This window comes from Trichoderma breve, chromosome 4 (assembly GCF_028502605.1).
Source record: "Trichoderma breve strain T069 chromosome 4, whole genome shotgun sequence".
Taxonomy (NCBI): domain Eukaryota; kingdom Fungi; phylum Ascomycota; class Sordariomycetes; order Hypocreales; family Hypocreaceae; genus Trichoderma; species Trichoderma breve.
This window is the reverse complement of record NC_079235.1, coordinates 1,063,752-1,087,695: the sequence shown is the minus strand read 5'-3', so window position 1 is coordinate 1,087,695 and position 23,944 is coordinate 1,063,752. Positions and strand designations below refer to the sequence as shown.

The window sequence follows — 23,944 nt, the reverse complement described above, 5'->3', positions numbered from 1 at the left end:
ATTCTCCTATAGGCTTTTGTAAGATGCTCTGAATGCATCTACTGGCTCTAAAACTACGTACTAATGTACTCAAAATAAAGAAAGTACACCTGACTGTCACCATTAAGATACTGCCATTGAAATATCAATACATATTGCTATCGCGTTGTAGAGCTGTCGTTTATATATGTGCAACCAATTTCGAACCTGATGGCGACCGGAAGTAAAATGGCAAACCCTAAGCTCATAGAGCAGTGTAATATTATAAGCGAGAGAAGATTGAGACATCTTAGTGATCATTGTGTATCGTGGCTGCACATCGTTTTATATTGCAAGAGGCTACAGGAGCTGTAAGAGCCAAGAGCCAGTTTAACCTCACGGCGATGTTGCTGGAACCGGCATTTCGGAGTACTGATACATGCACACTACGAAAGAAAGCTCTATAAATTACATAGGATGCCAAAGGATTGATGGTAGAGGAGGGAAATAATTGTAATTGGAGGTTGACGATAAAGCCATTGCATACACATAAGCGTGTATTTGCCGGTTGAGAGCAGACAATTGGCTGAAGATACAAGTATTAGTTTCTTCCCACCTACCAACCTCGTATACGATGAATGGCTAGAATTGATAAGAGCTGCAGATTCATTGATTGATCCTTTGGGAACAGGGATAAGTACTTCTTCACAGGCGGCGAATACAACTGAGTGATGAAATGTAGGCGTTGAATGCAAACGTTAGCGGTCGCTTTACTTGCTCGACCCCGCTGAAGAGTCGCCAATCCCAACCTCCAGGCGTCTCACTAGCCCTTAGGGTGTACATGTACAAGCCAGGCAACTGATGTCATACGACTCACATCAAGCAGTGCATCCTTCAATTGAAACTTCCCTGCAAGGCTTCCTGTCTTGCGCGTCACGTTTTCATATCAACCCTTTAATATCCATCAATCAGAATTCTGCATCATCCTCTCATGATGCTTCCAGTCAATGGATCTACAAAGGGCATTGACATCTTTTGCAGAGATGGATTGCCCTCCTGGTAGTGAGCAATACTTTGGACCCCAGGTCGACCCCCGGTGTAGACCATTTGACTTCACTTTGCTTTTTGAAGACATCTTTTTTGTTGCTGTGCCGGCTGTCGTATTTCTTATTCTTGCACCCATACAGATATGGGGCCTGTTCAGGAGACGAGCTGCGTTTTCCGTGAGGTCAAGGGCTATCCGGCGATGGAAAGCGGTTTGTCTCCCGTCGATAAACACAAGCGATGTACTTACACATTCTCTACAGGTAGCTTTTACCGCGATCCTTGCTGTGCAAGTCGTATACCTTGTGTTTAGAGCTCAATATGTCGAGTTGCGAACTAAGTTATCTCTTCCGGCGGATATCTTGAGCTCTACGGCTACGGTAGCCGCATTCTTCCTATCTAGAGCAAGCCATGGACGATCACTTCGCCCTTCAACAGTCCTCGACTTATATCTATCCTTATCGAGTCTCTTGAATATCGCTCGAACAAGGACCTTGTGGCTACTGGCAGCTGGCAGCCCTGTCCCGATTCTCATGACTGTGAATCTCTCCCTCACATTATTTGCCCTCCTATTGGAGTCCATTGAGGAGAGAAAGCGTCTTTCGAATGGTTCGCCGGAGGAATTTAGCGGGATCTGGGCCAGAATTAGCTTTTCCTGGCTTCTGCCCTTGCTCAAGACCGGCTATGACAAGGTTCTTTCTCAGGACGATTTGCCTAATCTTGACACTAGGCTTCAAAGCAGGTTACTGCGTCGCCAGCTGATCACAACCTGGTCTAAATGTGAGAACAGCTGCGGACGCATCTTTAATTTGTCCAAGTCTTTGTCTGAAAGCTAATAGAACCATTCTCCAGATGATCCAAAAGCTCGACATAGTCTGGTGAAGGCATGTTTTCGGACCCATCTTTCGACCTTACCTTCAGCTGTGATCCCCAGATTGTGTGTCACTGCATTCACTTTTGCTCAACCATTTCTAGTCGAGACCACAATTGGATTCGTTGGCGATGAGAACGCCAAGCCATATCACGGGAGAGGACTCATTGGCGCATGGGCTCTTGTGTATTTGGGTATTGCCGTAAGTAAAGATTTGCTTTAATAAAGTCATATATGCTAATGATCACGATACAGTTATCAAGATCTCTATACAAATATGAAACCTCTAGATTCATCGCGAAGCTGAGAGGGGGGCTAATTGCCCTTGTATATCAACGAAGCCTGAATATCCGCACCGCCGACGAGGGAGATATATCTGCCGTCACTCTAATGGGCACCGATATTGAACGCATAGCGAGTGCGATGCAGCTGCTTCACGAAACTTGGGGCTCTCTTCTGGAAATAGCAATTGCATGTTGGCTCCTAGAGCGGCAGCTTTTCCTGGCTTGTCTCGCCCCAATTGCTCTCGTATTAGGTGAACTTCGCGCGTACCCGTCAAGATTCGGTGCTCTCTCCATGCTAATGTCAGCACCATAGTATTCATCGGTATTACATCCCGAATATCGGTAGCTACCCAGAATGCACAAGTTGCATGGATAGAAAAGGTTCAGGAAAGGCTGCGTGCGACCACGTCTCTGCTCGGGGACATAAAGGCTATCAAGATGCTTGCGTTACCGCAAGTTGTATCGAGGCTGTTGACGAACCTCCGAACTAACGAAATCAAGACGTCGAAAACATTTAGGGAGTTGCTCGTTGCCACATTAATGCTCTGTATATCTTCCAAATTTTCGTATAAACCCTCAAGTACTGTTGCTAACAAACAACATAGCCCTCACGCCCTTGAATCTCGCTCCTGCCGCGACATTTGGCATCTACGTCGTCATATCCGTCTACTGGACCCACGGATCTTTATTGACGACCCAAGCCTTTACCTCCCTGGCTCTGATAGGTCTGTTGACAGGTCCTGTCATAGTCTTCATTCAGTCCTTGCCCCAGGTTCTGCAATGTGTGGGCTGCTTTGATCGTATCCAGCAATACTGTAATTACGCAGACGTTGACCTCAAAGACGAAAATTATTATGAACCTGGCCATGTCGACCTACGCGATGAATCCGAAATTCACCTCCTAGCACCTGATAGTCCTCCCGAGCCCTTTGATGCTCCGCATGGCGACACCATTTCTCTACACAGTAAGGGCTTTAAATGGAGCAAAAGTGGTCCCACAATCCTCAAAGACCTTGAGCTTGATATCCGTCAAGAGGCCATTACTGCGATTACTGGCCCAGTAGGAAGCGGCAAGTCGTCATTGATGAGTTGCATTTTGGGTGAAATGATCGACATTTCATCCCCAGAGGGCCAACCGAAAGTATCTCGGCAATACTGCAAACATGTAGCATACTGCTCCCAGCAGCCGTGGCTTGAGAACACCACCATTCGTAACAATATCCTTAGCTCATCGCCTTACGAGAGGAAATGGTATGATGAGGTCGTTTCTTCTTGCGGCCTCAATGCCGATCTCAATCGTTTCAAAAAGGGAGATAAAACGAACATTGGTAGTAGAGGCCTCAACCTCAGTGGTGGACAGAAGCAGCGCATAGTCCGTCATACTCTTTCCACTGCCAAACTTTCCTGGGCAATATTAACATGATACTCTTGATAGGCCCTAGCTCGAGCCGTATACGCAAAGAAACCGATAGTACTTCTCGACGATGTATTCAGCGGCATGGATGCCCATACTATCGACGTCGTCTCTTCCCGCTTGTTTGGCCGTGTAGGTCTTCTTCGCAGGCAGCGAGCGACTGTCATATTTAGTACTCATCACCGTATGTTAAATCATATCCTCAGTTTATCTCTCAAATCACTCACAAGGCTATCAGGTAAACTCATGGCACTTTCGGATATCATCATCGTCCTAGAAAATGGGAAAGTAGCGGCGAAAGATACACCCGCCTCCTTGCTTCAGAGCAACGGCTACGTCGATAAACTTGGCATACAGCTCACAACCAATGGAGATGTCACCGAAGCTGCTGAGCCTTCAAAGTTGCCAACAGCTGAAGAGGTTTTCGATATTGCCGCGGACGTCGCCATCAACATCTCTGAAGAGACGGATGGTAAGCATGTTGATATTCGGCGTAAAAAGGGCGAGCTCTCCGTTTATGCATATTACCTTGCCAGCTCCGGCTGGTACTTTGTTATCCTGTATAGTGCTGCCGTTACAGGGTGGATCTTTTGCATAGAATTTTCGAGTAAGTGACCCAAGACCTGTTTTCTCGTTTTATTCGATATAAAGTTAACCATGATGCCCTAGATGTGTGGATGAAGTGGTGGTCTGCTGCCAATGCTTCAGAGCCAGACAAGGATATCTGGATGTATCTTGGCATCTACGCCCTTCTTGGTATTCTTGGCACGTTAAGCGGCTGTATATGCGCTTGGTAAGATACAGTTCCTCCAATAGTATGGGGGACAGTACTGACTCATATACACAGGGCGGCTTTTATTTACATCATCTCGCGGTCAGCTGCTCAACTACACTCAAATCTTCTACAAGCAACGCTCAGGTAGGTAAACGTGCATAAAAGTTACCAGTTGCGGTGCATTAACGAATGGTTGATTAGAGCGCCGTTTTATTCCCGGTCAACAAGAGATCTTGGAGAGCTCCTTAATCGGTAAGCCTTTAACATGTCTTTTGCTCAGCCTTGCCAGTCCTAACCTCGTTTCATCCAGATTTAGCAGAGATATGGAGCTCATCGATATGGAGCTTCCTAGTAACATGGTCAACTACACCTCCAGTGAGTTTACTCTCCAACTTTTGAAGGGCTGAAACTAATATTTTGTTTCAGCTGTCGTCTTGTGCATAGCCAAAGTCGTAATTATTGCCGTTTTTACTCGGTATCTGGGAGTGACAATCCCTTTCTTCGCCGTCTATGTCTATTTCCTCCAGAGTTTCTATCTGCAAACGTCTCGCCAAATCCGACTACTTGCCATTGAAGCCCATGCTCCTCTATTTACTCATTTTAGTGAATCAATCGCAGGAGCAGTAACCATCCGGGCGTTTGGATGGCAATCGTACCACCAGGAGCGTAATTATCGTCTCACTGATGCTTCACAGAGACCTGTCTATCTACAGAGCTGCATCCAGCATTGGCTTAGTTTTGTGCTGGAGATGGTGACTACAGTATTGGCAGTTCTTCTTGTCTCTACAGTCCTTATCTGGAAAGACAGGTTTAGCCCTGGAAGTGTTGGTGTGAGTCTTGTCACTGTTATTGGATTCAGTGATGTGCTGGTGCGACTTGTTCAAACCTGGACGACTTTGGAGCCAAGTATCGGTGCAGTGTCGAGAGTCAAACGCTTCGCAGAGGAGACGGAGACAGAGGAGCGGAAAGAAAAAGGAGCATACGTGCCAGCTACATGGCCACAGGCCGGCGCCATTGAATTTGCAGGCTGGACAACAGCTTATGGGTTAGTATCACTCTCACATATCGTCTTGGAGACATTCTCAATTAATTCATATCCGCAGTACCACAACGGACGCCAAACCAGTACTAGACGGTGTTTCATTGTCCATCAAAGCCTGGCAACATGTTGCAATATGCGGTCGAACAGGCAGCGGCAAAACCTCTCTAATACTTTCCCTGTTACAGATGACTGAAATTGTCGAAGGCAGCATCTCGATAGATGACGTAGATCTTTCGACTCTCACCTGCGCAGAAGTGCGCTCACGTATTAACGTCGTACCTCAAGATCCCTTCCTGATGCCAGGCACCATTCGCTTCAACGTTGATCCCTGGAATAGTGCTTCAGACGAGGACATTATCCGTGCGCTTGAGCAAGTGCGACTACGGACCATCATTGATGAACAGGGAGGAATAGACAAGGAGATTGATTTGTCCTCTTGGTCTTCTGGGCAGAAGCAGCTTCTTTGTTTCGCCAGGGCGATGCTGAAGAAGAGTAGGATTCTCATCTTGGATGAAGCAATGAGCAGGTAAGAACTCTACATATTTACAGCCCCCTTCCTCGTTTATTTTCGCTAACACAATGTTTTCTATAGTGTCGATCATGACACAGAAGCCATCATGCAGGAAATCATCGACACGCAATTCAAGGAGTGCACAGTCCTCGCGGTGATGCACCGTCTAGAGCATATTCGTCGCTACGACAAGGCCGCTGTGTTTGGGGACGGGAAGCTGTTGGAATTTGATGCCCCTGGGACGCTTCTGTCTAGAGACACAAATCTTGCAAAGCTTTATTCTTTCTATCAGAGTTGATAACTGAAATTGAATCACCATAAGCAGACTGTGCTTATTTCTCCAGCGTAATATTTGCTGTTTGAATCCCGTCGATCCCGTAAAGCCTCAAATAACCGTGATGCCCCCACTTCATCGCGGTGCGATCACGGAGCGCCTCCGAATTTTGACTTCCCCAATTAGGCAAGCTGTCTCCAAAACCGACCCCCAACCAAATTTCTATGCTCCTTTTCCATTCCGTATAAACGCAAAAGCAATAAAATAACTTTGCACAAAGCAGCACTCTAGAATTTTGATTCGATTTGTTTATTTTTTTAGGTCTTCAGACGGACATGGAATTAAAACATGTCCATCTGGATCCTTCCCGCCCTCTCTATCTAAAAGCAATGTAGTACAAATAAGGCGACAAGTTTTGAGGAATCATTAAGGGGTTATGTGGTGGGGATGCATCAAGCAACCGAAATGGCCAATCGCATCCAGCTTATTTGGAGAAGTAGTGGTTCTCATCGACGGTACGGCCGCGGATGTACTGGGGCTCTGAGCCGCGAACGTAAATGTCCTCGAAGAGAATCTCGGGCTTGGCCTCAGGGACGGCCATGGCCTCAGCAGCGGCGACCTCCTCGGCAACGTGGCTGCGGGCAGCCTTGTCAATGCTCTTGAGCTCCTCCTCGGTGCTGACCTCCCAGTCGATGATCTTCTGCTTGAGTCCGGCAATGGCGTCGTTGGTTGAGCGCATGCGCTGGATCTCCTCACGGGTACGGTAGGTGGTGCCGGGGTCGGACATGGAGTGACCACCATATCGGTAGGTGACGTATTCGAGAACCATGGGGCCCTTGTCAGCAGCAGTCCACTCCTTGCCATACTTGACGGCGGCCTTGACGGCGAGAACATCCATGCCGTTGACCTTCAGACCGGGAATGTACTGTCCACGCTTGTAGTAGTCGGTCAAAGCAGAGGAGCGAGCAGCAGAAGTACCCATACCATACTTGTTGTCTGTGATACCCTTGTTAGCCCTGCATTGCTCCACATGACGAAGAAAAAAAAAAGTCGCCGTTAGAAACTCACTCTCGCAGCCAAACAGAGCAGGAAGGTTCCACAGCTTAGCCATGTTGAAGGCCTCAAAGACCTGGCCCTGGTTGCTGGCACCGTCACCGTACAGAATGACACTGGCGTTCTTGCGGCCGGAGTACTTGTGGGCAAAAGCCAAGCCAGCGCCGACAGGAACCTGGGCGCCGACAATACCGTTGCCACCGTAGAAGCTCTTGGCGAACATGTGCATGGAGCCGCCCTTTCCGTAGGAGATACCCTCACGGCGGCCGAGAAGCTCGCCGATAATGGATCGGACAGAGCCGCCACGCATCATGGCGAAACCGTGGCATCGGTAGGCAGTGATGACGTCGTCCTCCTTGGTGATGGCATGCTCGATACCAACAGCAACGGCCTCCTGACCGGTAGACAGGTGGCAGAAACCGCGGATCTTCTTCTCCTTGTACAAGCGATCGGCAGCCATCTCCATCTGTCTGAGCGATTATTAGTACTGTCCACGGCAGGCGACTCTGAGGGCGCTTGTTGCTGCATACCTGATGGCGACCATTTCGTAGTACATCTGCTTCAGCTCCTTCTTGGTCACCTCAATCGTGTAAGGCGGAGGGTCCAGCTCGTAGGTCTCGAAGCTCTCGTCGCTGAGAGTAACCTGGAAGGGCTCATCATCGGACTATACCGGATGGCTGTCAGCGGCCGTTTCACAACATTTTTCACAGCCATTGGCCTGCAAAATGATATCTTCCAATCCAATCCATCGCATTGCCGCACATTCCACGCGGGCAAAGAAAAAAGCGCATTGAGCATACCTTGGGCACCGACTGGTTCAGAGATGCTGAAGCGGCATCGGTGGTGACGGACCGGGCAGCGACGGCAAAGGCCGCAGGGGCTCTGGTGCGCAGAGGCAGAGCCCGGGGGACTCGAAGAGCTGCTCTGGAGAACATCGCGACGGCTGGCGTCTCTGGGAAGTTCTGTGGAGGGAATTGGCGAGGGAGATGGCAAAAGAGTCTCTCCAAAGCTAACAAGCTTCCGAAATTTCGCAGTGTTGAGGTTGGAGGTTTGATTGTTGGATAGCGCTATGCCGTGATGGGACTAGGGCAGGAATCTCACGCGTGGGGCACGAAAAAGAAAAGAAAAAAGGACAAGTACCGTAAATAGTAGGCCCGCAGATACTCCGAGATACCCAGTTGCTCTGGAACTGCTATATCTTGCTACCCTAGAGCTTAGTCACGTGAACACGGCGCGTCTCGTGATAGCCCACCCCAGAACGCGGGACTCAATTAACGCGATTCTGCCTGCTGAAGCGCGTCATGCTATTGACTGGGCTGACCAAAAAGAGCTGTCGGTGCCTAGGCACCACCACTAATTCGACCACTATTCTTCATCATAAATACTGCTCCGTTTTCGCCTTCAGTTGCCTGAGATTTCAATTGTCTCAATTGATTCGCTGTCAACCGTCTCTTCTCCCGTCCAGCTCTACAAGAGCATTCTATAACGTCATGGCTCCGAAGCAGGCGACTCTGGGGTATGTGAAGCCAACGCAGCAGACAATTGGGTGTGTGGATGGAAGTGGTGCGTTCAATGCGAGTTTTACTGATCACGATGGGCGTCTAGGAAGTTCTTTGGGGCGAAGACTGGTGCGCCCGTAAGGCAGACGACGCTGGCTTTTGCGACCAAGGCGGGGAGCAAGGAGACTGCCAAAGACAAGGCCGAGGAGGACGGGTCTGAAGGTGACGCAAGTACAAAAGAAAACTCAGATCCAGAAAAGGGTAAGATGTTTTGTTACTTGCCTTTGCTCAACCAGGGTTGACTCATCATCTAAAGATTCAAAAAAACGGCCGCGATCACCAAAGAAGAACAAGGAAGCAAAGGCAGCAGTGGTTGAGCCCAAAGCAGACGAAGATGAGGACGACGCCCCTGTTACGAAAAGAATCAGACGAACACGGGTCAAGATTGAAGATGACGAAGATGAGGCTCCCCAATCACCCCCAAAATCGTCAATCAAGGAAGAAGCCCCAAGCAGCCCTCCTGCTAAGAGAAAGAGATCGCCGAGCCCCAAGTCAAGCCCCAAGTCGAGGTCTCAATCGCCAAAGCCAGCTAAAGCAACAAAGGAGAAGAAAAATGCTGCGGTTGAGGAAGATGGCGACAAAGTTATGAAGGATGAGGAGTCTTCAGAGTCAGCATCAGAGGTTGAGAGCGATACGGAAGAAAAGAAGGCTGTTACTGCCAAGGCGCGCAAAGCTCAACAGACAATGCTCCAGAAACATGAAAAAGACCCTTATCCCGACTGGAAAGCCGGAACCCCTGTACCATATGCGGCTCTTTGCAAGACGTTCTCTCTTATTGAGTTGACCACGAAACGATTGATCATTATGGAACACTGTTCGCGCTTCCTGCGTCAAGTCATGCGGCTCACTCCCGATGACCTGTTACCTACGGTTCTCCTCATGATCAACAAACTCGCTCCTGATTATGCAGGCATCGAGCTCGGCATCGGTGAATCTCTGATCATGAAAGCAATCGGCGAAACAACCGGAAGAAGCTTGCAGGTTATAAAAGCCGATCAGAAAGAGATTGGCGATTTGGGCCTTGTCGCTGTGAAGAGCAGATCAACACAGCCAACCATGTTCAAACCCAAGCCGTTGACTGTGAGAGGTGTCCATCAAGGGTTGATGGCCATCGCGACAGTGACTGGTAATGGCGCCCAAGGCCGCAAAGTCGACGGAATCAAAAAGCTTTTATCTTCCTCAGATTCTCACTTGAAGGAAAAGGTAGACATCAACAAGGATAAGGGCGGCCCAAGCGAAGCAAAGTACATTATCCGATTTTTGGAGGGAAAACTTCGACTTGGTCTGGCAGACAGGACTGTTTTGGTTTCACTGGCCCAAGCCGTTGTCGCTCACGAAGCAGAGGTCAAGGGCAAAATCCCCAGCACCACAGATTTGGAAAATGGGGAGTCTATCCTCAAGACAGTTTACAGGTTTGTGCATAATGCGACTTTTCGTTTGTGAAATTGAGGCTAATCCAACATAGCGAGCTGCCAAGCTACGATGTCATCATCCCAGCTATGCTTCAGTATGGAATTCAAAATCTGAGAGAACACTGCAAGCTCCGGCCCGGTGTGCCTTTGAAACCTATGCTGGCCAAACCAACCAAGGCCATCACAGAGGTTCTGGATCGATTCGAAGGCCAGACATTTACATGCGAGTACAAATACGATGGCGAACGTGCTCAGATTCATTATGTGGCCAAGGATACGTCACAAGGCTCAGGAGTCTCGTCCATCTTCTCTCGCAATTCCGAAGATCTATCCAAGAAGTATCCTGACGTTCTTGCGAAGCTCACCACGTGGGTCAAGGAAGATACAAAGAGCTTTGTTCTTGACTGCGAGACCGTGGCGTGGGATATGTTGGAGAAAAAGGTACTACCGTTCCAGCAACTCATGACTCGCAAGAGAAAAGACGTAAAAACCGAGGATATCAAAGTCAAGGTTTGTGTCTTTGCCTTTGACCTGCTGTATTTGAACGGAGAGGCTGTTGTGGAAAAGTCGCTTCGTGAGCGAAGGGAACTTCTCGGCACTGCGTTCGTTCCAATTGAAGGCGAATTTGCATTTGCAACGCACATGAATGGTCAAGAGCTGGACGAGATCCAAACGTTCCTGGATGAGAGTGTCAAGGCATCCTGTGAGGGTCTGATGGTGAAGATGCTGGATGGCAAGGAGAGCGGATATGAGCCCAGCAAACGAAGTCGAAACTGGCTCAAGGTAAGCAGGATTTTCTACATAAAAATGCTGTACTCGGTTTTCTCTAACACTGCGAAACAGATCAAAAAGGATTATCTCTCTGGCGTCGGTGACTCCTTGGACCTTGTTGTCTTGGGAGCCTACTATGGCAAGGGCAAACGAACATCCGTCTACGGCGCTTTTCTACTGGCGTGTTACAATGCTTCCACTGATACTTACGAAACCGTCTGCAACATTGGCACTGGTTTCTCAGAACAAGTCCTGGAAGATCTCTATGCTCAGCTCTCACAAATCACAATCGCTCGCCCCAAGCCGTTCTACTCACACTCCGCAGGTGGACAGCACCAGCCCGACGTCTGGTTCGAGCCACGCTACGTATGGGAGGTCAAGACGGCAGATTTGACCCTCAGCCCTCGCTACAAAGCTGGATGGAAAGAGGGCGTAGACCCGGCGGGCGAGAAGGGCATCAGTCTGAGATTCCCGCGGTTCATCAAAATTCGCGATGATAAGAAACCGGACGAGGCAACCTCTAGCAGGCAGGTTGCGGAAATGTACAGGAAACAGGAGAGCGTGACGAAGAGCAAGGGTCCGTCGGTGGATGACGACTTTGAGTATTAAAAATAGAGGTTATTGCTGAGGAAACCATATGTACCGATATTTTAGTTTGGGTGGCAGGTTTTTTGGGTTCATATTCAGGGGGTGCTTTTTTCTGTATGAGTTATGAGATGCATTGATTAGATACTCGGCCATTGCATATTATCATGATTATTAATTTCCTGGGAAACGATTCTACTTGCTGATACCAATTTCTGTGATAATTATCATGTATTCAACATTACGGCTAGCTGTCCAGGAAAAAACTTCCATGATCGTGTCTACTAATCTAAAAACCTCAATGTACCGCAAAACGACCTTTCAACTCCATATTCTCCTTTATAATATCGATCCCCTATCAGTATCATCTGCATCATCAGGTCTCAGCAGGCCCCTCTGCTCCTCATCTCTACCTTCATCCATAATGCCGCTCTCCTGCTCTCTCGCCCTATGTCCAGCTCCAGAAGAGGAAGAAAGACCAATAGTGCGTCTCGTCTCGTCTGCCCCGTTGAGGACGTACCAAATGTCCTTTTTGGTCAGCAGACCCTGCAAAACACCACGATCAGTGAAAAGCATGTATCGTAGGCCCAGCTTCTGGAAATACGACACGACGAGATGCAGAGGCGTGCGAGACGGCAAAGTGAGCGGCGTCTGGTCCATCCACGACCGCAAATCGAGCGAAGTACGCGGGTCCGCGAGTGGCTGGTGCGAAAAGTAAGCCTCCGTTTCTGGGGGCAGGCTCCGCGGCGACTGGGCCGCGGTCTTCAGGTTATAGCTGAGCTCGGCGCGGGAGATGTATCCCAGTAGAATAGCCTCTCGCGGGTCAGAAATGACGGGGAAGCCGCGGTGGGGATGCATCTCGAGGATGCTGCTGAGCGAGGCCATGGTGTGGCCCGTAGCCGTGAGGACGACGAGGTCTTCGATGCGAGTCATAATCTCGGCGACGGGGACATCGGGGATGGCCACTTCTTCGCTGTTGTCGAGGAATGGGTATTCGTTGAAGTGAATCCACGATTCGTAGATGCCGCGGCGCGAGAAGGCGTCGCCGACCCATTTAGAAATCATGACGGCGACCATGATGGGCAGGACGTACGTGAGGGCGCCGGTGAGCTCGAACATGATGACGACGATGGAGACGGTCATGCGCGTGACGCCTGCCAGAGCTGCTGATGCACCAACGATGGCGTATGTAGCGGGCGTGATGCATGGGACGTCAGGGGCGCAAGTCTTGAACAAGAAGAAGCCTCGAGCGTTGTCCACCCAAATCTCCATCAATATGCCCATAGCACGGCCGACCAAGGCGCCAATGGCCATGGACGGCAGGATGATTCCCGCGGGAATCTGCAGTCCAAAAGTAATGGTGGCAAGGAGGAAGCCGACGAGAGCGGCAAAGATGAGGAGAACAATGGTGCCGGCTGATGCTGCGCCAGTCTTGCATAGTCCAATCTGGTCATCGAGGTTCTGGGAGCACTCAGTGAACAGATTGGACACCAGATCAGAAGTCTGGAACTTCATGTAGTGGTTCGGGTAGTTTACGAGAGCAGTGAGGAAGGCTACGGCGAGGACTTGGGTTATGGGGCTCGGGAGCCAGGATTTGGCCTTTTTCCATCGAGCGACGGCCATGTTGGCTTTGATGAAGAGGCCACCGTAGACGCCCTGTATGATCCAATCTCGTCAGTCTATGAAGAAGTGGCGAAACGAGAGCGAAACACTGCTTACGCCGATGATGCCCAGGATGGCATAGGGCAAAATCTCAAAGCCTTGCCAGTCATGGCTATACTTTGTCTGATACATGACAAGCTTGCCTGACCTAAAGGGGTCAAAGGCCTGAAGAATAACGGCAGCGGCCATGGCGCAGACGAAACTCTGCCACATGGTCTTGTCCGGGAAGAAGTAGGAGATTTGCTGTTTCGGAAATCAGACTGCTGTCATCTTGCCGGTGTTTAGTGTGTGTAGATTTCCATACCTCAAGACTAAATAGCACTCCTCCTATGGGGGCTCCAAAAGCAACTGAGATGCCTGATGCTGCTGCCGCTGAGAGCACTTCTCGTTTTCGAGCTATTTGTGATCAAGTCAGTGGATGGCGCGAGATACCAGCGGGCTTGAAATCAGTGATTTTACCGTACCTTCATTGTCATTGATATTAGAGAAGAGCTTTATGAAAAAGTTGGCGCAGCAACATGCTACATGAACCAGAGGGCCCTCCTTTCCTAGCCACATGCCCGAGGAGACAGCAAGAACCTGTCCGAGTTAGCTTTGATAATGACAGAGTGAGATACTAGACAAGTCTCACCAAACCAAACGACTTTGTGACCAGAGTCCATGGGCCCAGAAACTTGCGAATGACGAATCCTCCCAAGACGGTCTTGATCTCGGGGATACCACTGTGCTTAGCATGGATGGCATATTCCTGCACGAGCAGTGCCGCACAGTATGCGAAAAGGACCTGTTGAGGCATCGAGTTAGTACACCCCAGAAGTTCCATGAACGGAAAGGTAATGCCACGTACTCCAAATGCCAAGAAGAAGAAGTACTCAATGAACCACTTGCCCGCGCCCGAGTGGATGCCCAGAGCCTCGCTCCAAAACCTCCATCCGGCGCACTTGGAGCCCTGGTCGTAGCCATAGCAGCAAAAGTTCTTGTTCAGATAGAAATGCCCGCCCTCCGGCCCGCTGGTACAGAAACCAAGCTTGATGTCGCCCAGCCAGTCGGTGGTGATGTCGATGAGCGCCGCAATCACACCGACCGCCAAGCCCGTCAACAGCAGCACGATCCAGACCTGGCTGGCGTCCAAGAGGTGTCTGACATAGCCAATGATGCCGCCGCCCGAGCTCGAACCCAGCACGCGCAGGCGCTGTCGCTCTTTTGTGTATTCAAAGATCCAGTCGATGGCCGTCAAGTCTTCGTAGCCGACTCGTCGCCCGGGGCCCTCGGCATACCAATCGTGGGCGAGGCCATCTTTCCCATCCTTCGAGCTGGCGGCTGTTGCGCTTCCAAAGACTGCCTCTCGCAGCGACCCAGAGACGCTGTTGAGCGAGTCGGACGGCTGGTGTCTGCTGCTGCTGGAAGGGCGCTGTTGTGGTCGCGGAGGCGATGCGGACGAGGAGCCCGTCAGCGTGGAAAAGACTCGCAGCGGGTTGGACAGCAGCGCGGGCTTCTGCTTGCGCTTGAAGGACAGCGGCGCACCGAGATCGCCATGGATCGGGTCGTGGTCGAGGATGTCGCTGTCGTGATCGTCGAGGAAGTCGAGCTCGTCGGACGAGTCGGGCGTGATGATGGCGGGCGTCTGGGAGGATGATGAAGCTGCAGGCAAATGCTCGTGGGCTCCAGACATGATGCGACAACTCTATCACATCTTCTGCTGGCCAGACAGATTCAGCGAACCGAAGCTTCGTATATCGAAACGCCGTTGGAGGAGCTGAAACCAGCCCAGCGCAAGGGAGGGGCGGATGGTGATTGGCTAGAGGGGCTCTACAGGCCATCTGCACAGTGCTTTGCGCCTGAGACTCCAACAAAAGGGCCGCTTCTTATTGCTTCAGTGGCTTTGATATCTTCGAATACCTTCATCTTCATGTCTTTAATAACATTAACAACTAGAGGTTGTTCTGTATTTTTTAAACCTCTTTTCATCAAATTTTCCTTCTTCTAGCAACCACATACCCTGCTGGAACTACAATGCTGAACCCAGGTCATATCGCATAAGTGGCTTATCCATCATCAGCTTGAACAGCAAAAAAAAAAATCAAAAATACAATATCACAATGGACTCTCAAGACAGCAAAGCAGAAGCATCATCATCTACCACACCCAATGCCAATCAAGATGAAGTCAGCATTTCCAAAATCCAAACTCTTCTCCAGGCACAAGACGATACCCAGCGATTCGTTGGATTAGCTCTTCTGAAATCCGTCCTGGACAACTCGCCAGGCCTCCAGCAGAACGATGAAGTGCTCCAAAGATTATGGGACAGTATCCCGGCCAAATTCCTGGACAGGCTACTACGTACCGGATCAAATCCTTCGAAAAGGGATTCCAGGGAGATGCTCGACTTGGCTGTGTCTGTTTTGCACACCTTTGTTGCTCTGCTGCCTACCGAGGCGACGTCTCAGCCCAAGTTTACAGACAGAATCTCCAAACTCGTCGGTGCTGTATTATATGGGTTTGTTCATCATTCAAATGCCTCTGACACACTTGCTAAACCTCTGAATAGGTCAGAAGAAACAGTCAAGATGCTTTTACAGGTGCTTCATGCCCTCGTAAGTTCTCAAGAGGGCGCCATGGCACTCGTAAAAGTGGAAGACTTGAGCTCCATTACGGAAATTGCACCATCACACGCCGTTGCAATGGATATCCTGCGACATGCTTGGCTAAATGCCATGGTAGTCGTAGATGACGCATCATACTTAGCTGATCGCATAGATCGCAACGTACAGTCGTTGGTGTCCTCATTCCGAGGCACCGACGCTGTGACATTTCTTGAGTTTCTAGGGTTGCTGCTACGGCAAGCAAGCTCAGAAGTAAGTCGAATTTCCCTATAACACAAAATTTACATGGCTAATAAGAGGTGAATCTGCTCGCTTTAGATCGTTCCACCAAATCCGAAATGGCTAAACTCAGTCATCAACTTCATTCGAAATCTGGTAACCAGTAGGCCAAACTCTGCGGCCCGGTCAGCATACACGAATGCCGCCGCATCTCTCCTTCGGGTGTACCCCAAAGAAGCCTCGGAGTTGATATTCAAGCCTGAAAACGGCGATGAAAACCCATTCTCCTATCTATTCGTCAATCTTCTTCTAATCGATATCCGCTCATCAGCACCAGTGTTGCTAGAGCAGCTCAACAAACCTGAATATTCAAACACCTCTCGAAGGCTCGCTTCTGCATTTGACATTATATGCATCTTCATCGGACATTTAGTCCGCTCATTGGAAGATGAGTCGCTCGAGACTCTAATCATGTCACCAGACAATCTTCTCAAGCTCCGCAAAGGCATATCAGAAACCATGTCTGTCACCATCGAGTACCTTCGTGATCGATGGGACGCCACGTTTGCTGGAGCCATGGGGCTACATCCAGAAGCTCGATCTGGGAAGGCGGAAACTTCAATGGGATCACGGTTCACCCTCACATGGGACTCTTTAGAAAATATTGCTGATGAGGACCCCTTTATTCTCTCTGCCGTGAGGGCTCTCGCCATCTGGCTTCGCGAGGACGAAAACGACATGCTGAGGAAAGAGGCCACTGGCTTGACAGACATGTTCATGGACCTCTACCGCGGCAGTACAACTGAAAAGCTCGATTTCCGATCTCCCATTCTCGTCGCCCTCGAAGGTCTAGTTACATTCGACAAGGGCCGAAATATTCTTCTTCAGAACGACGGCTGGAAAACCCTCAGCAAGGACCTCGTCGAAATCCTCCAGCAGGACGCCTCTGCGATTAACGAGGACGAGACTTCTCGAGGAATCGAAATCGTCCGTGTGCTGCTCCAAATGGCAGAGCAAAGCAGCGATACCCCCGAAGAATGGATGAATCTCATCACGGCAGTGGCGGCGTGGGATGTCTTCAGGGAGCGCCAGGCACATCCTCTGGTTTTGGAACTTCAGGTTGCGGCTTTGCAGCTTTGCTGTGCGTTGTTGATAAAGGCGAGTATTGGTATGAGGAAGAGATTTGCACATTCGATTAGTGCGCTTGTGGGCATTGCAACGCAGTTGGGAGGAGGGATTCCAAAGGATAGCTTTTTAAGGGAGGATATTGACGATGTAGTGAACGTTCTAGGGGAGTTGTCACGTAGCATATGAAGACATGGCATATAGCTCGCGGGAAATAATCAAGCCAATACAGAGTTGAGATGCCAATATGCAGCTTAATATTTTATACAGCACTTCGGTGTATATACCGCTGGTAAGAAAAATTAAGATCATCACCTCCTCCACGGTCTCCCATCAGCTCGCCTCAACAGCCTCCATGCCCACAGCTTCCTTTTCTGCCACAGCCGCTGCCGCCGCCTTTGCCCTCTTCTTTCGTGCCCTCCTAATTTCAATCTCGACGTGCTCCATCTCGGCGTTGACAGAGATGAGCCGCGGGATGACCTGCTCCACGGCCTGGATAGACAAAGTCTGGGCGGTTCGAAGGGGAGCGGGAGCCAAAATACTGAACCAGCGCAGAGGGTTGTTGGTCGTCTTCTTTGTCTTTATCTCCTCCTCCTTCTCTTTCTCTTCGCCTTGGTCCTCGAGGCTCTGTTCATCCTCAGGATTGGCTTCAGAATTTTCCTGAGTGGCGGTAGTGTCTGCTTTGTCTCCATCAGAGCTGTCCTCACGTTTCTCCTCTTCCTTTTGACCTTCGTCATCCACAGGGGATTTTAAGCTCTTGATTGTGAAAGTAGGTACATCATCTCCTCCAGGCGCAATATCCAACACTCTTAATGCGCGCATCCTCTCGTCATAGTGGTCCTGACCATATCTCATGCCCCGCTCGCCAGTAAAGTTGGCTCTGGCAATGTTCTGAAACACGCCCGCCTGAAGCTTCGAAAGTTCCTCTCGCAGGCGCGAGTATTCGTCTATTAGGTTTAGATAGCGCTCCAGCAGCGAGTCAATGTGTTGTTGCTCCATGTTGAGGTTTTTTTGTTGGCTGAGGTGTGAGGTCGAGGTTGAGAGGTTGACGTCAAAAGGGCGAGTCTCGGGATTCATGGTGGGGGTTTAAGCTGAGCCACCTCATTCGACAATGTAATCAACTCTATCTTGCTCTTTGGGAGCGGATTGCCACGGTGTTGTTTTCGGAAATCCGTCTATATATAGAATTATAAAGAGAGGAGAAGTATAGCGTTCTATCGATTGCTCATATAATTCGCGATGATAAAACCTGTTGTGATGTAGCTACGTGGAGTACGAAATCAGCCATCACAGCGTCGTTGACAAAAGGCAAAGCTAATGCAACCTAATTCGAGGCTCTATTTACCCCTACCATATACCACATCCATTGATGTCCTCATCATATCATCAGTTGAAAAGAAGAAACATATGTAGACGATTTTTTCAAATAGGTATCATAGGGGCTTTGTTGTCGATGCCGTCCTGGACACGCCTCATAAATCATACAATGTAGGGTAGCCTTGCCGGAGGGAAATACCACATGTAGCCATCGTGTGTAATTCACATCTTCTGCATCAACCCATCCTTATTGTTAGCAACAGGCTCCGACGCTCTGGAATACAAGGCGAGCAATCACATCGCACAATCCTGACACAGAGCTCATGGCAGCCGCGGTGGAATTGCGGGCAATTGCATCCATCTCTCGCCACCGTGATCTAGAATATAGACGCGTTACACCATCATCAGGGTTCGCACATGCAAAAAAAGACGACGACACCCTTTCCAGGCGTTAGACGGCTCTCACCGAAACCGGTGAACTGTAAAAGTGCATTTGCAGAGTAACACGACAGGGAATCTGGGTGTGGTCAGGTGCATATGGCGGCTACGTGCAATCTACAATTCCCCTTCATTTTACCAAGCACGGCTCCATACGAGGTAATACTGGGAGCTGCATCTGTGGCTTGGAAACAATCGGATGATTGCCGTCTGGTGTGTTTCGTACCGTGCTAAGGAGATTACCTATGTTTGATTGCCGACGCAGGAGATAGATGAGAGGACGGGGGGTCCCCCAACACAAGCCGTACTTGTTACGTATCTCAGCAAGTGAATCAGTGGGAGGTATGAAGTAGAGATACAGCAAGAATACTGTAACTCTGTTGGTAGTGAGCTCGTTCATTTAATTACACATGCGCCAAAGCTAGAGCTCCAACGGAGGTGCTCCATTTCATGCCGGCAGATCGAGACAGGGATGTGAAGGAGAGCACGAAAAGAGGCCACAACGGTGATTTCATTAGATGGCGGGAAACATTCGCTAGGAGAAAAAAAGCATATCTCGTTAAGGAGGCAGCTCACGTGCGCCATTAGACGAGGAAAAATAAGGGTCTGAGAGCCAGAAGAAGGCATGGAGCGTCTGTCATAGGGAGAGATTTGATGCTTGGCCGTTAAAAATAGTAGTCACACGTATCGCTTCTTTTTGCTCCCCTGCCTGTAAGAGGCACTCGCTCTGGCAATCATCTTTTCTCAGCGAGATGATAGCAATGTCGAGATTTGATCTTGCGCCTCTTTCGTTCCTCGTCTTTTCTTCCTCCCTCTCTCTTTTTTGTTTCCTATCACGGGCATTTCGGAGTAGACATAGCCACTCACTGCTGGCTGCATGGGCTGAAACCTGGGTTTTGCAGTAGCTGGTTTGGCAGATGGGCTTGCAAGGGGCCCGGAAGGAGCCCCGAGTGCACGATCCTGGCGATTGGCTTCCCTGCTTTGACCTCTCTTTTTTCTTCTTTGATTGTTGATTTTTTGGAGGGCTGCACCACAGTTTAAGGTTGTAGAACTCGAATGTGTGTCGGTCAGAAAGGGTTTGTGTGGCGTTGAGAGCACGCAATCTTGTGTTACTCGGCCATGGAGAAAGGAGGCAGAAACAGAGCCAACAACCGCCTGGTAGTACTTGATGATTCCTCAGTAGGCTACTAATCTGAGATATGAGAGCTCAGATACTTTACTCCGTAGTACATGTGCAAAGATTGTAAGGCAATGGGCCATGTACGTCATCTCTCTGTAGCAATCTGCATTTGCAAACAAATCGAAAGTCCCAAACGCTGCTTTTGCTCTGATATCCCTTGTTTCACGCCAACTCTGGCTGCGCTCCACAATGTTATTCCTGGTACTGGGTACCAAGTGCGAGCTCAGTGATCTGTAGGTGGATGTATGACGGTTTCAGTTGGTCCAAAGTAACGGATACCTGGAGCAGCCGGATTCTTTTCATTCCATCCATTTCAAACAAGGCCGTGCCCGAGCTGCCACTCTAACGGAGACAGCATCTTGTACAGCCCAGCACGAGTGCTTGTGAGGGCCTGTGATGCTGTACGACATGGCCTGTGTGCAAAGTCCAAGAGTCCAAGCCGCTCTCCCTCTCTCGTGCCTCTTCTCCTTTTACTGTAATCGCGACATGACCCAACCAACCGCCTCCTCCTGGCAAATCAGCTAAGCGCAAGCTCAGCGAACCAGCCTCTTTTCTTCTTCTCCCCGGTCCGCCGTTGTCGCGCATTGAGCAAGCCCCCCAATTACTGCTAGCCTAATCCCCCCCCCTTCAGCCACCCGCCTGAGTGCATGCTGCACGCGTCCAATTGGCAATGGGATGCAGGTTGCTGAGAAGGATTCACGGGAACGGGTTTAGTATTGATTTGATGGCATCAAATAAGTATGTATCCATTAGTAGCGTATCATCACAGAGGATAGTACGAGTATAGACGCCAACTCCTCTGCTCGACAAATTCAATCAACCAGTGTAATCAATCAATCGATTTTGGCGGAGGGCCAGGCGCAAATCCCCACCAATCACCCTGCTTCACCGAGCCAGCCATCACCAACCCCGTCGGGTCTCTCTCTTTTTGTGTGTCTCTGGCTACTGTACTCCGTACTGGTTCCATTGTTAGCATGCCCTGAACTTCACTAGCACTGCTGCGTACTACTCGGTGACGGGAGCTGCTAGCAGTTGACCATCTCGCCCAAACGAGGCCAAGCTCCGCCAAAAGCTTCCCGTCTCCTCTTCGCCCCCCCAGTTTCCCCCCCAGTCGAGTTCGGCCAGCACACGCACCACAGCACCCAGACAGGCCTCAAGGCATCTGCCCAGCCCGGCTAATTCGTCCTGTATTCAACTGAACTGGACTGCACTGGCCTGTGGTCCTACACACCAGACCCAACAGGTTACTTTGCTTGCTCTTCTCGGTGCTACTTACATGTCCACTGGTACTAACTATTGGGGACGGGACTAAAGAACATAACACATCACCTAAGCAAGCACTGGACAACGCTCGACTCGATTCATTGCTCCTGTCCTCAGCACCAACCCCAAGGCAGGCTCCAGTCCTTCCATCCCCAGCATTGAGAGCGCTGAAGCCTTTGCTCTCCTCCCCCCCGGAACTTGCCTCGCCTCGCCTCACCTCACTTTCTCTCCCCCCCATCGTGACAAGCTTCCCACCAAAAGCAGAGCAGGCCATTTTCCCTCTTGATAAGCCCGCCTACCCGCCCAAGCGCATCCACTTACTGGCCTATCCAGCCTATTACCTTGACCAACCACCGCCGCTACTGCTGGCTCTGCTGCTGCTACTGCTGCTGCTACTGTCACTACGACTTACTCTCTCCCGCCAAATTAATCTTCAACTCCAAAACTCCAGAGCCTCAATTCGCAGCCATCAAAACCTCGTCCTCGCATCTTCCCTCCCCGCGGCACGCGCTGCGATAAGGCATCTCGGCCTCCATCCTGCCCTCCGTCGTCAGACCTCCCTCTTCGTCAAGGAACCGCATAAGCAGCACCACCATGGTGGTCGCAACCATCAAGTACGATCTGCAAGCCCCTCTGCCATGCTGCATTCCAATCCCCTTTGCATCTGCCTCGTTTCCCTCGCTTCCTCTTACTGCTTTTTTCTTTTTTTCTTGTCGTCTTCCTCCTCCTGATAGCAGCCTGCGATGCCGGCATCTTGCGAGGTCGTCGTGCATCTTTCAAATGCCTTCGTCCCTGTCTCCGACCTGCTGACAGGGAGGGGGCGGTCAATGAAGCTGCGATGCCTCTTCCTCTCCTGCCGCAGCACATCTCAGCCAAGTTGCATTTTCCATGATGGCTAACCCTGCAATTCGCTTCTAGGTGCGTTGTCGTCGGCGACGGTGCCGTTGGCAAGACATGTCTTCTCATCAGCTACACCACAAACAAATTCCCTTCGGAATATGTGCCGACCGTTTTCGACAACTATGCCGTCACCGTAATGTGAGTGGCCCTTCCCCCCATTTCCTAGTAGAGAGAAAGACAAGGAAAAGTCAGGAGAGAAAAAGACTTTTTGACTTTTGGTCGATTGATTTCTACCGCCGCGCATCAAGCGACAATGGAAAAAGAGACGCAAGAAATAAATCAAACAATCTCGTGTGGTGGAAAGATGGCCCAACACGCCTCCTGGCGAATCTCTCTGCTGGGCCAAATGACCTGGCCCGAGGGACTCAATCGCTGACTGGCGCTCAATAGGATCGGTGATGAGCCGTATACCCTGGGACTCTTCGATACGGCAGGACAGGAAGATTATGACCGACTGCGTCCCCTTTCATATCCCCAAACCGACGTGTTCCTCGTCTGCTTCAGCGTCACCTCGCCTGCCTCGTTCGAAAACGTTCGCGAAAAGTGGTTCCCCGAAGTCCACCACCACTGCCCCGGTGTCCCCTGCCTCATCGTCGGCACCCAGGTTGACTTGCGAGACGACCCCAGCGTCCGAGAAAAGCTTGCCAAGCAGAAGATGTCCCCTGTCCGCAAGGAGGATGGCGAGCGTATGGCGAAGGACTTGGGCGCGGTCAAATACGTCGAGTGCAGTGCGTTGACGCAGTTCAAGCTCAAGGATGTGTTTGATGAGGTATGTCGCAATGAAGCAATCCGTGAGGAAGAAAGAAAAGAAACCGAGAAAGACAGAGGGTGAATAAAGAGAGAGAAAGAGAGAGAATCTATCTGTGTTTGAAAATTCAGCGCTAACCAAACCCCATTCTAGGCCATTGTCGCTGCTTTGGAACCGCCCGCGCCCAAGAAGAAATCCCACAAGTGTCTCGTTCTATAAACCATGAGTCTCAGGAAATTGCGTCATAGGATATTGCCATTGTTTCACTCGATGGTCAGTTGGCCAGAAGGGATGGGTTCTGGATACATGGACGAGGTCAATTGGAGACGGTGGTTGTGTTTGGTGGACGGGGTTGATAGACTTGGACGAGTTGGGCTTGCCTACCCACGATGGTTGATATCACTGGCAAATAGGGGGTTGTGATTTACTTGTTTCCGTCAAGGAAATCGTGCGATGGATTTTCCCCTGTGCCTGGTCATGGCAAAAGCAAGACCTCGTCCGCGATGGGCACGGAGAGGGCAGTGGCGAAGAGCTTCCTAGATATGCGGCCTGCTCCGTTGTCGGCAGTCCTTGCCCGTGCTTCTCCGTTATTGTCATTGCTCAGTGGCCTCGAGACCAGAGGCCGGATCTACGTTCCCGTCTATTCTCGTTTCTCTCTATATTTTGGGCCAGGGAACTTATAAAATGCAGACAAGGCATGTTTCGATAGGGAAGTTTGGCGATTAGGAGTGCAGTTAAATTGACCGGACCTTTTGTTATGCCCAGTTTTCTTTTCTTGACCTTTCTTTCTTTTATGTTTGTGATGCCAAGACATTCCAAACATGTGAGATGATTTGGGGGCCAAGATCTCCCTACTCGATAAGTGATACTTTAGACAGCTTCTGGACTACTTTTAGTCTTCCCCCCGCGTTTCTTCATCAATGCGTCAACTGCATG

The 23,944-nt window shown here is 50.1% G+C and overlaps 7 protein-coding genes across 7 annotated transcripts; 4 read left to right on the top strand and 3 right to left on the bottom strand.

Moving 5' to 3' along the window:
* Nucleotides 1-1,001: 1,001 nt before the first annotated feature.
* Nucleotides 1,002-6,197, top strand: T069G_06641 (ABC transporter domain-containing protein; the record flags this gene model as incomplete). Its single annotated transcript, XM_056173851.1, has 18 exons — nucleotides 1,002-1,118; nucleotides 1,266-1,782; nucleotides 1,855-2,075; nucleotides 2,129-2,408; nucleotides 2,471-2,704; nucleotides 2,763-2,972; nucleotides 3,063-3,122; nucleotides 3,168-3,529; nucleotides 3,593-3,755; nucleotides 3,810-3,859; nucleotides 3,929-4,178; nucleotides 4,241-4,364; nucleotides 4,419-4,490; nucleotides 4,548-4,598; nucleotides 4,657-4,721; nucleotides 4,773-5,391; nucleotides 5,450-5,914; nucleotides 5,981-6,197. 18 exons carry the CDS (start codon nucleotides 1,002-1,004, stop codon nucleotides 6,195-6,197), a joined length of 4,077 nt encoding a protein of 1,358 aa, XP_056027430.1.
* Nucleotides 6,198-6,657: 460 nt separating this feature from the next.
* T069G_06640 (dehydrogenase e1 component domain-containing protein) lies at nucleotides 6,658-8,161 on the bottom strand (the record flags this gene model as incomplete). The annotated part of the gene is made up of 4 exons (XM_056173850.1): nucleotides 6,658-7,169; nucleotides 7,242-7,696; nucleotides 7,757-7,890; nucleotides 8,027-8,161. 4 exons carry the CDS (start codon nucleotides 8,159-8,161, stop codon nucleotides 6,658-6,660), a joined length of 1,236 nt encoding a protein of 411 aa, XP_056027429.1.
* Nucleotides 8,162-8,716: 555 nt separating this feature from the next.
* Nucleotides 8,717-11,577, top strand: T069G_06639 (ATP dependent DNA ligase domain-containing protein; the record flags this gene model as incomplete). Its single annotated transcript, XM_056173849.1, has 5 exons — nucleotides 8,717-8,742; nucleotides 8,832-8,986; nucleotides 9,042-10,197; nucleotides 10,251-10,980; nucleotides 11,041-11,577. The coding sequence occupies 5 exons, from the start codon at nucleotides 8,717-8,719 to the stop codon at nucleotides 11,575-11,577; spliced, it is 2,604 nt and encodes an 867-aa protein (XP_056027428.1).
* Nucleotides 11,578-11,892: 315 nt separating this feature from the next.
* Nucleotides 11,893-14,887, bottom strand: T069G_06638 (voltage gated chloride channel domain-containing protein; the record flags this gene model as incomplete). Its single annotated transcript, XM_056173848.1, has 6 exons — nucleotides 11,893-13,209; nucleotides 13,273-13,458; nucleotides 13,520-13,611; nucleotides 13,680-13,794; nucleotides 13,847-13,999; nucleotides 14,063-14,887. The coding sequence occupies 6 exons, from the start codon at nucleotides 14,885-14,887 to the stop codon at nucleotides 11,893-11,895; spliced, it is 2,688 nt and encodes an 895-aa protein (XP_056027427.1).
* A 427-nt stretch (nucleotides 14,888-15,314) lies between these two features.
* On the top strand, nucleotides 15,315-17,351 carry T069G_06637 (neurochondrin domain-containing protein; the record flags this gene model as incomplete). Its single annotated transcript, XM_056173847.1, has 3 exons — nucleotides 15,315-15,712; nucleotides 15,764-16,070; nucleotides 16,137-17,351. The coding sequence occupies 3 exons, from the start codon at nucleotides 15,315-15,317 to the stop codon at nucleotides 17,349-17,351; spliced, it is 1,920 nt and encodes a 639-aa protein (XP_056027426.1).
* A 144-nt stretch (nucleotides 17,352-17,495) lies between these two features.
* On the bottom strand, nucleotides 17,496-18,239 carry T069G_06636 (uncharacterized protein; the record flags this gene model as incomplete). The annotated part of the gene is made up of 2 exons (XM_056173846.1): nucleotides 17,496-17,809; nucleotides 17,870-18,239. The coding sequence occupies 2 exons, from the start codon at nucleotides 18,237-18,239 to the stop codon at nucleotides 17,496-17,498; spliced, it is 684 nt and encodes a 227-aa protein (XP_056027425.1).
* Nucleotides 18,240-21,954: 3,715 nt separating this feature from the next.
* On the top strand, nucleotides 21,955-23,227 carry T069G_06635 (ras family domain-containing protein; the record flags this gene model as incomplete). The annotated part of the gene is made up of 4 exons (XM_056173845.1): nucleotides 21,955-21,974; nucleotides 22,279-22,398; nucleotides 22,651-23,029; nucleotides 23,162-23,227. 4 exons carry the CDS (start codon nucleotides 21,955-21,957, stop codon nucleotides 23,225-23,227), a joined length of 585 nt encoding a protein of 194 aa, XP_056027424.1.
* Nucleotides 23,228-23,944: the final 717 nt, after the last annotated feature.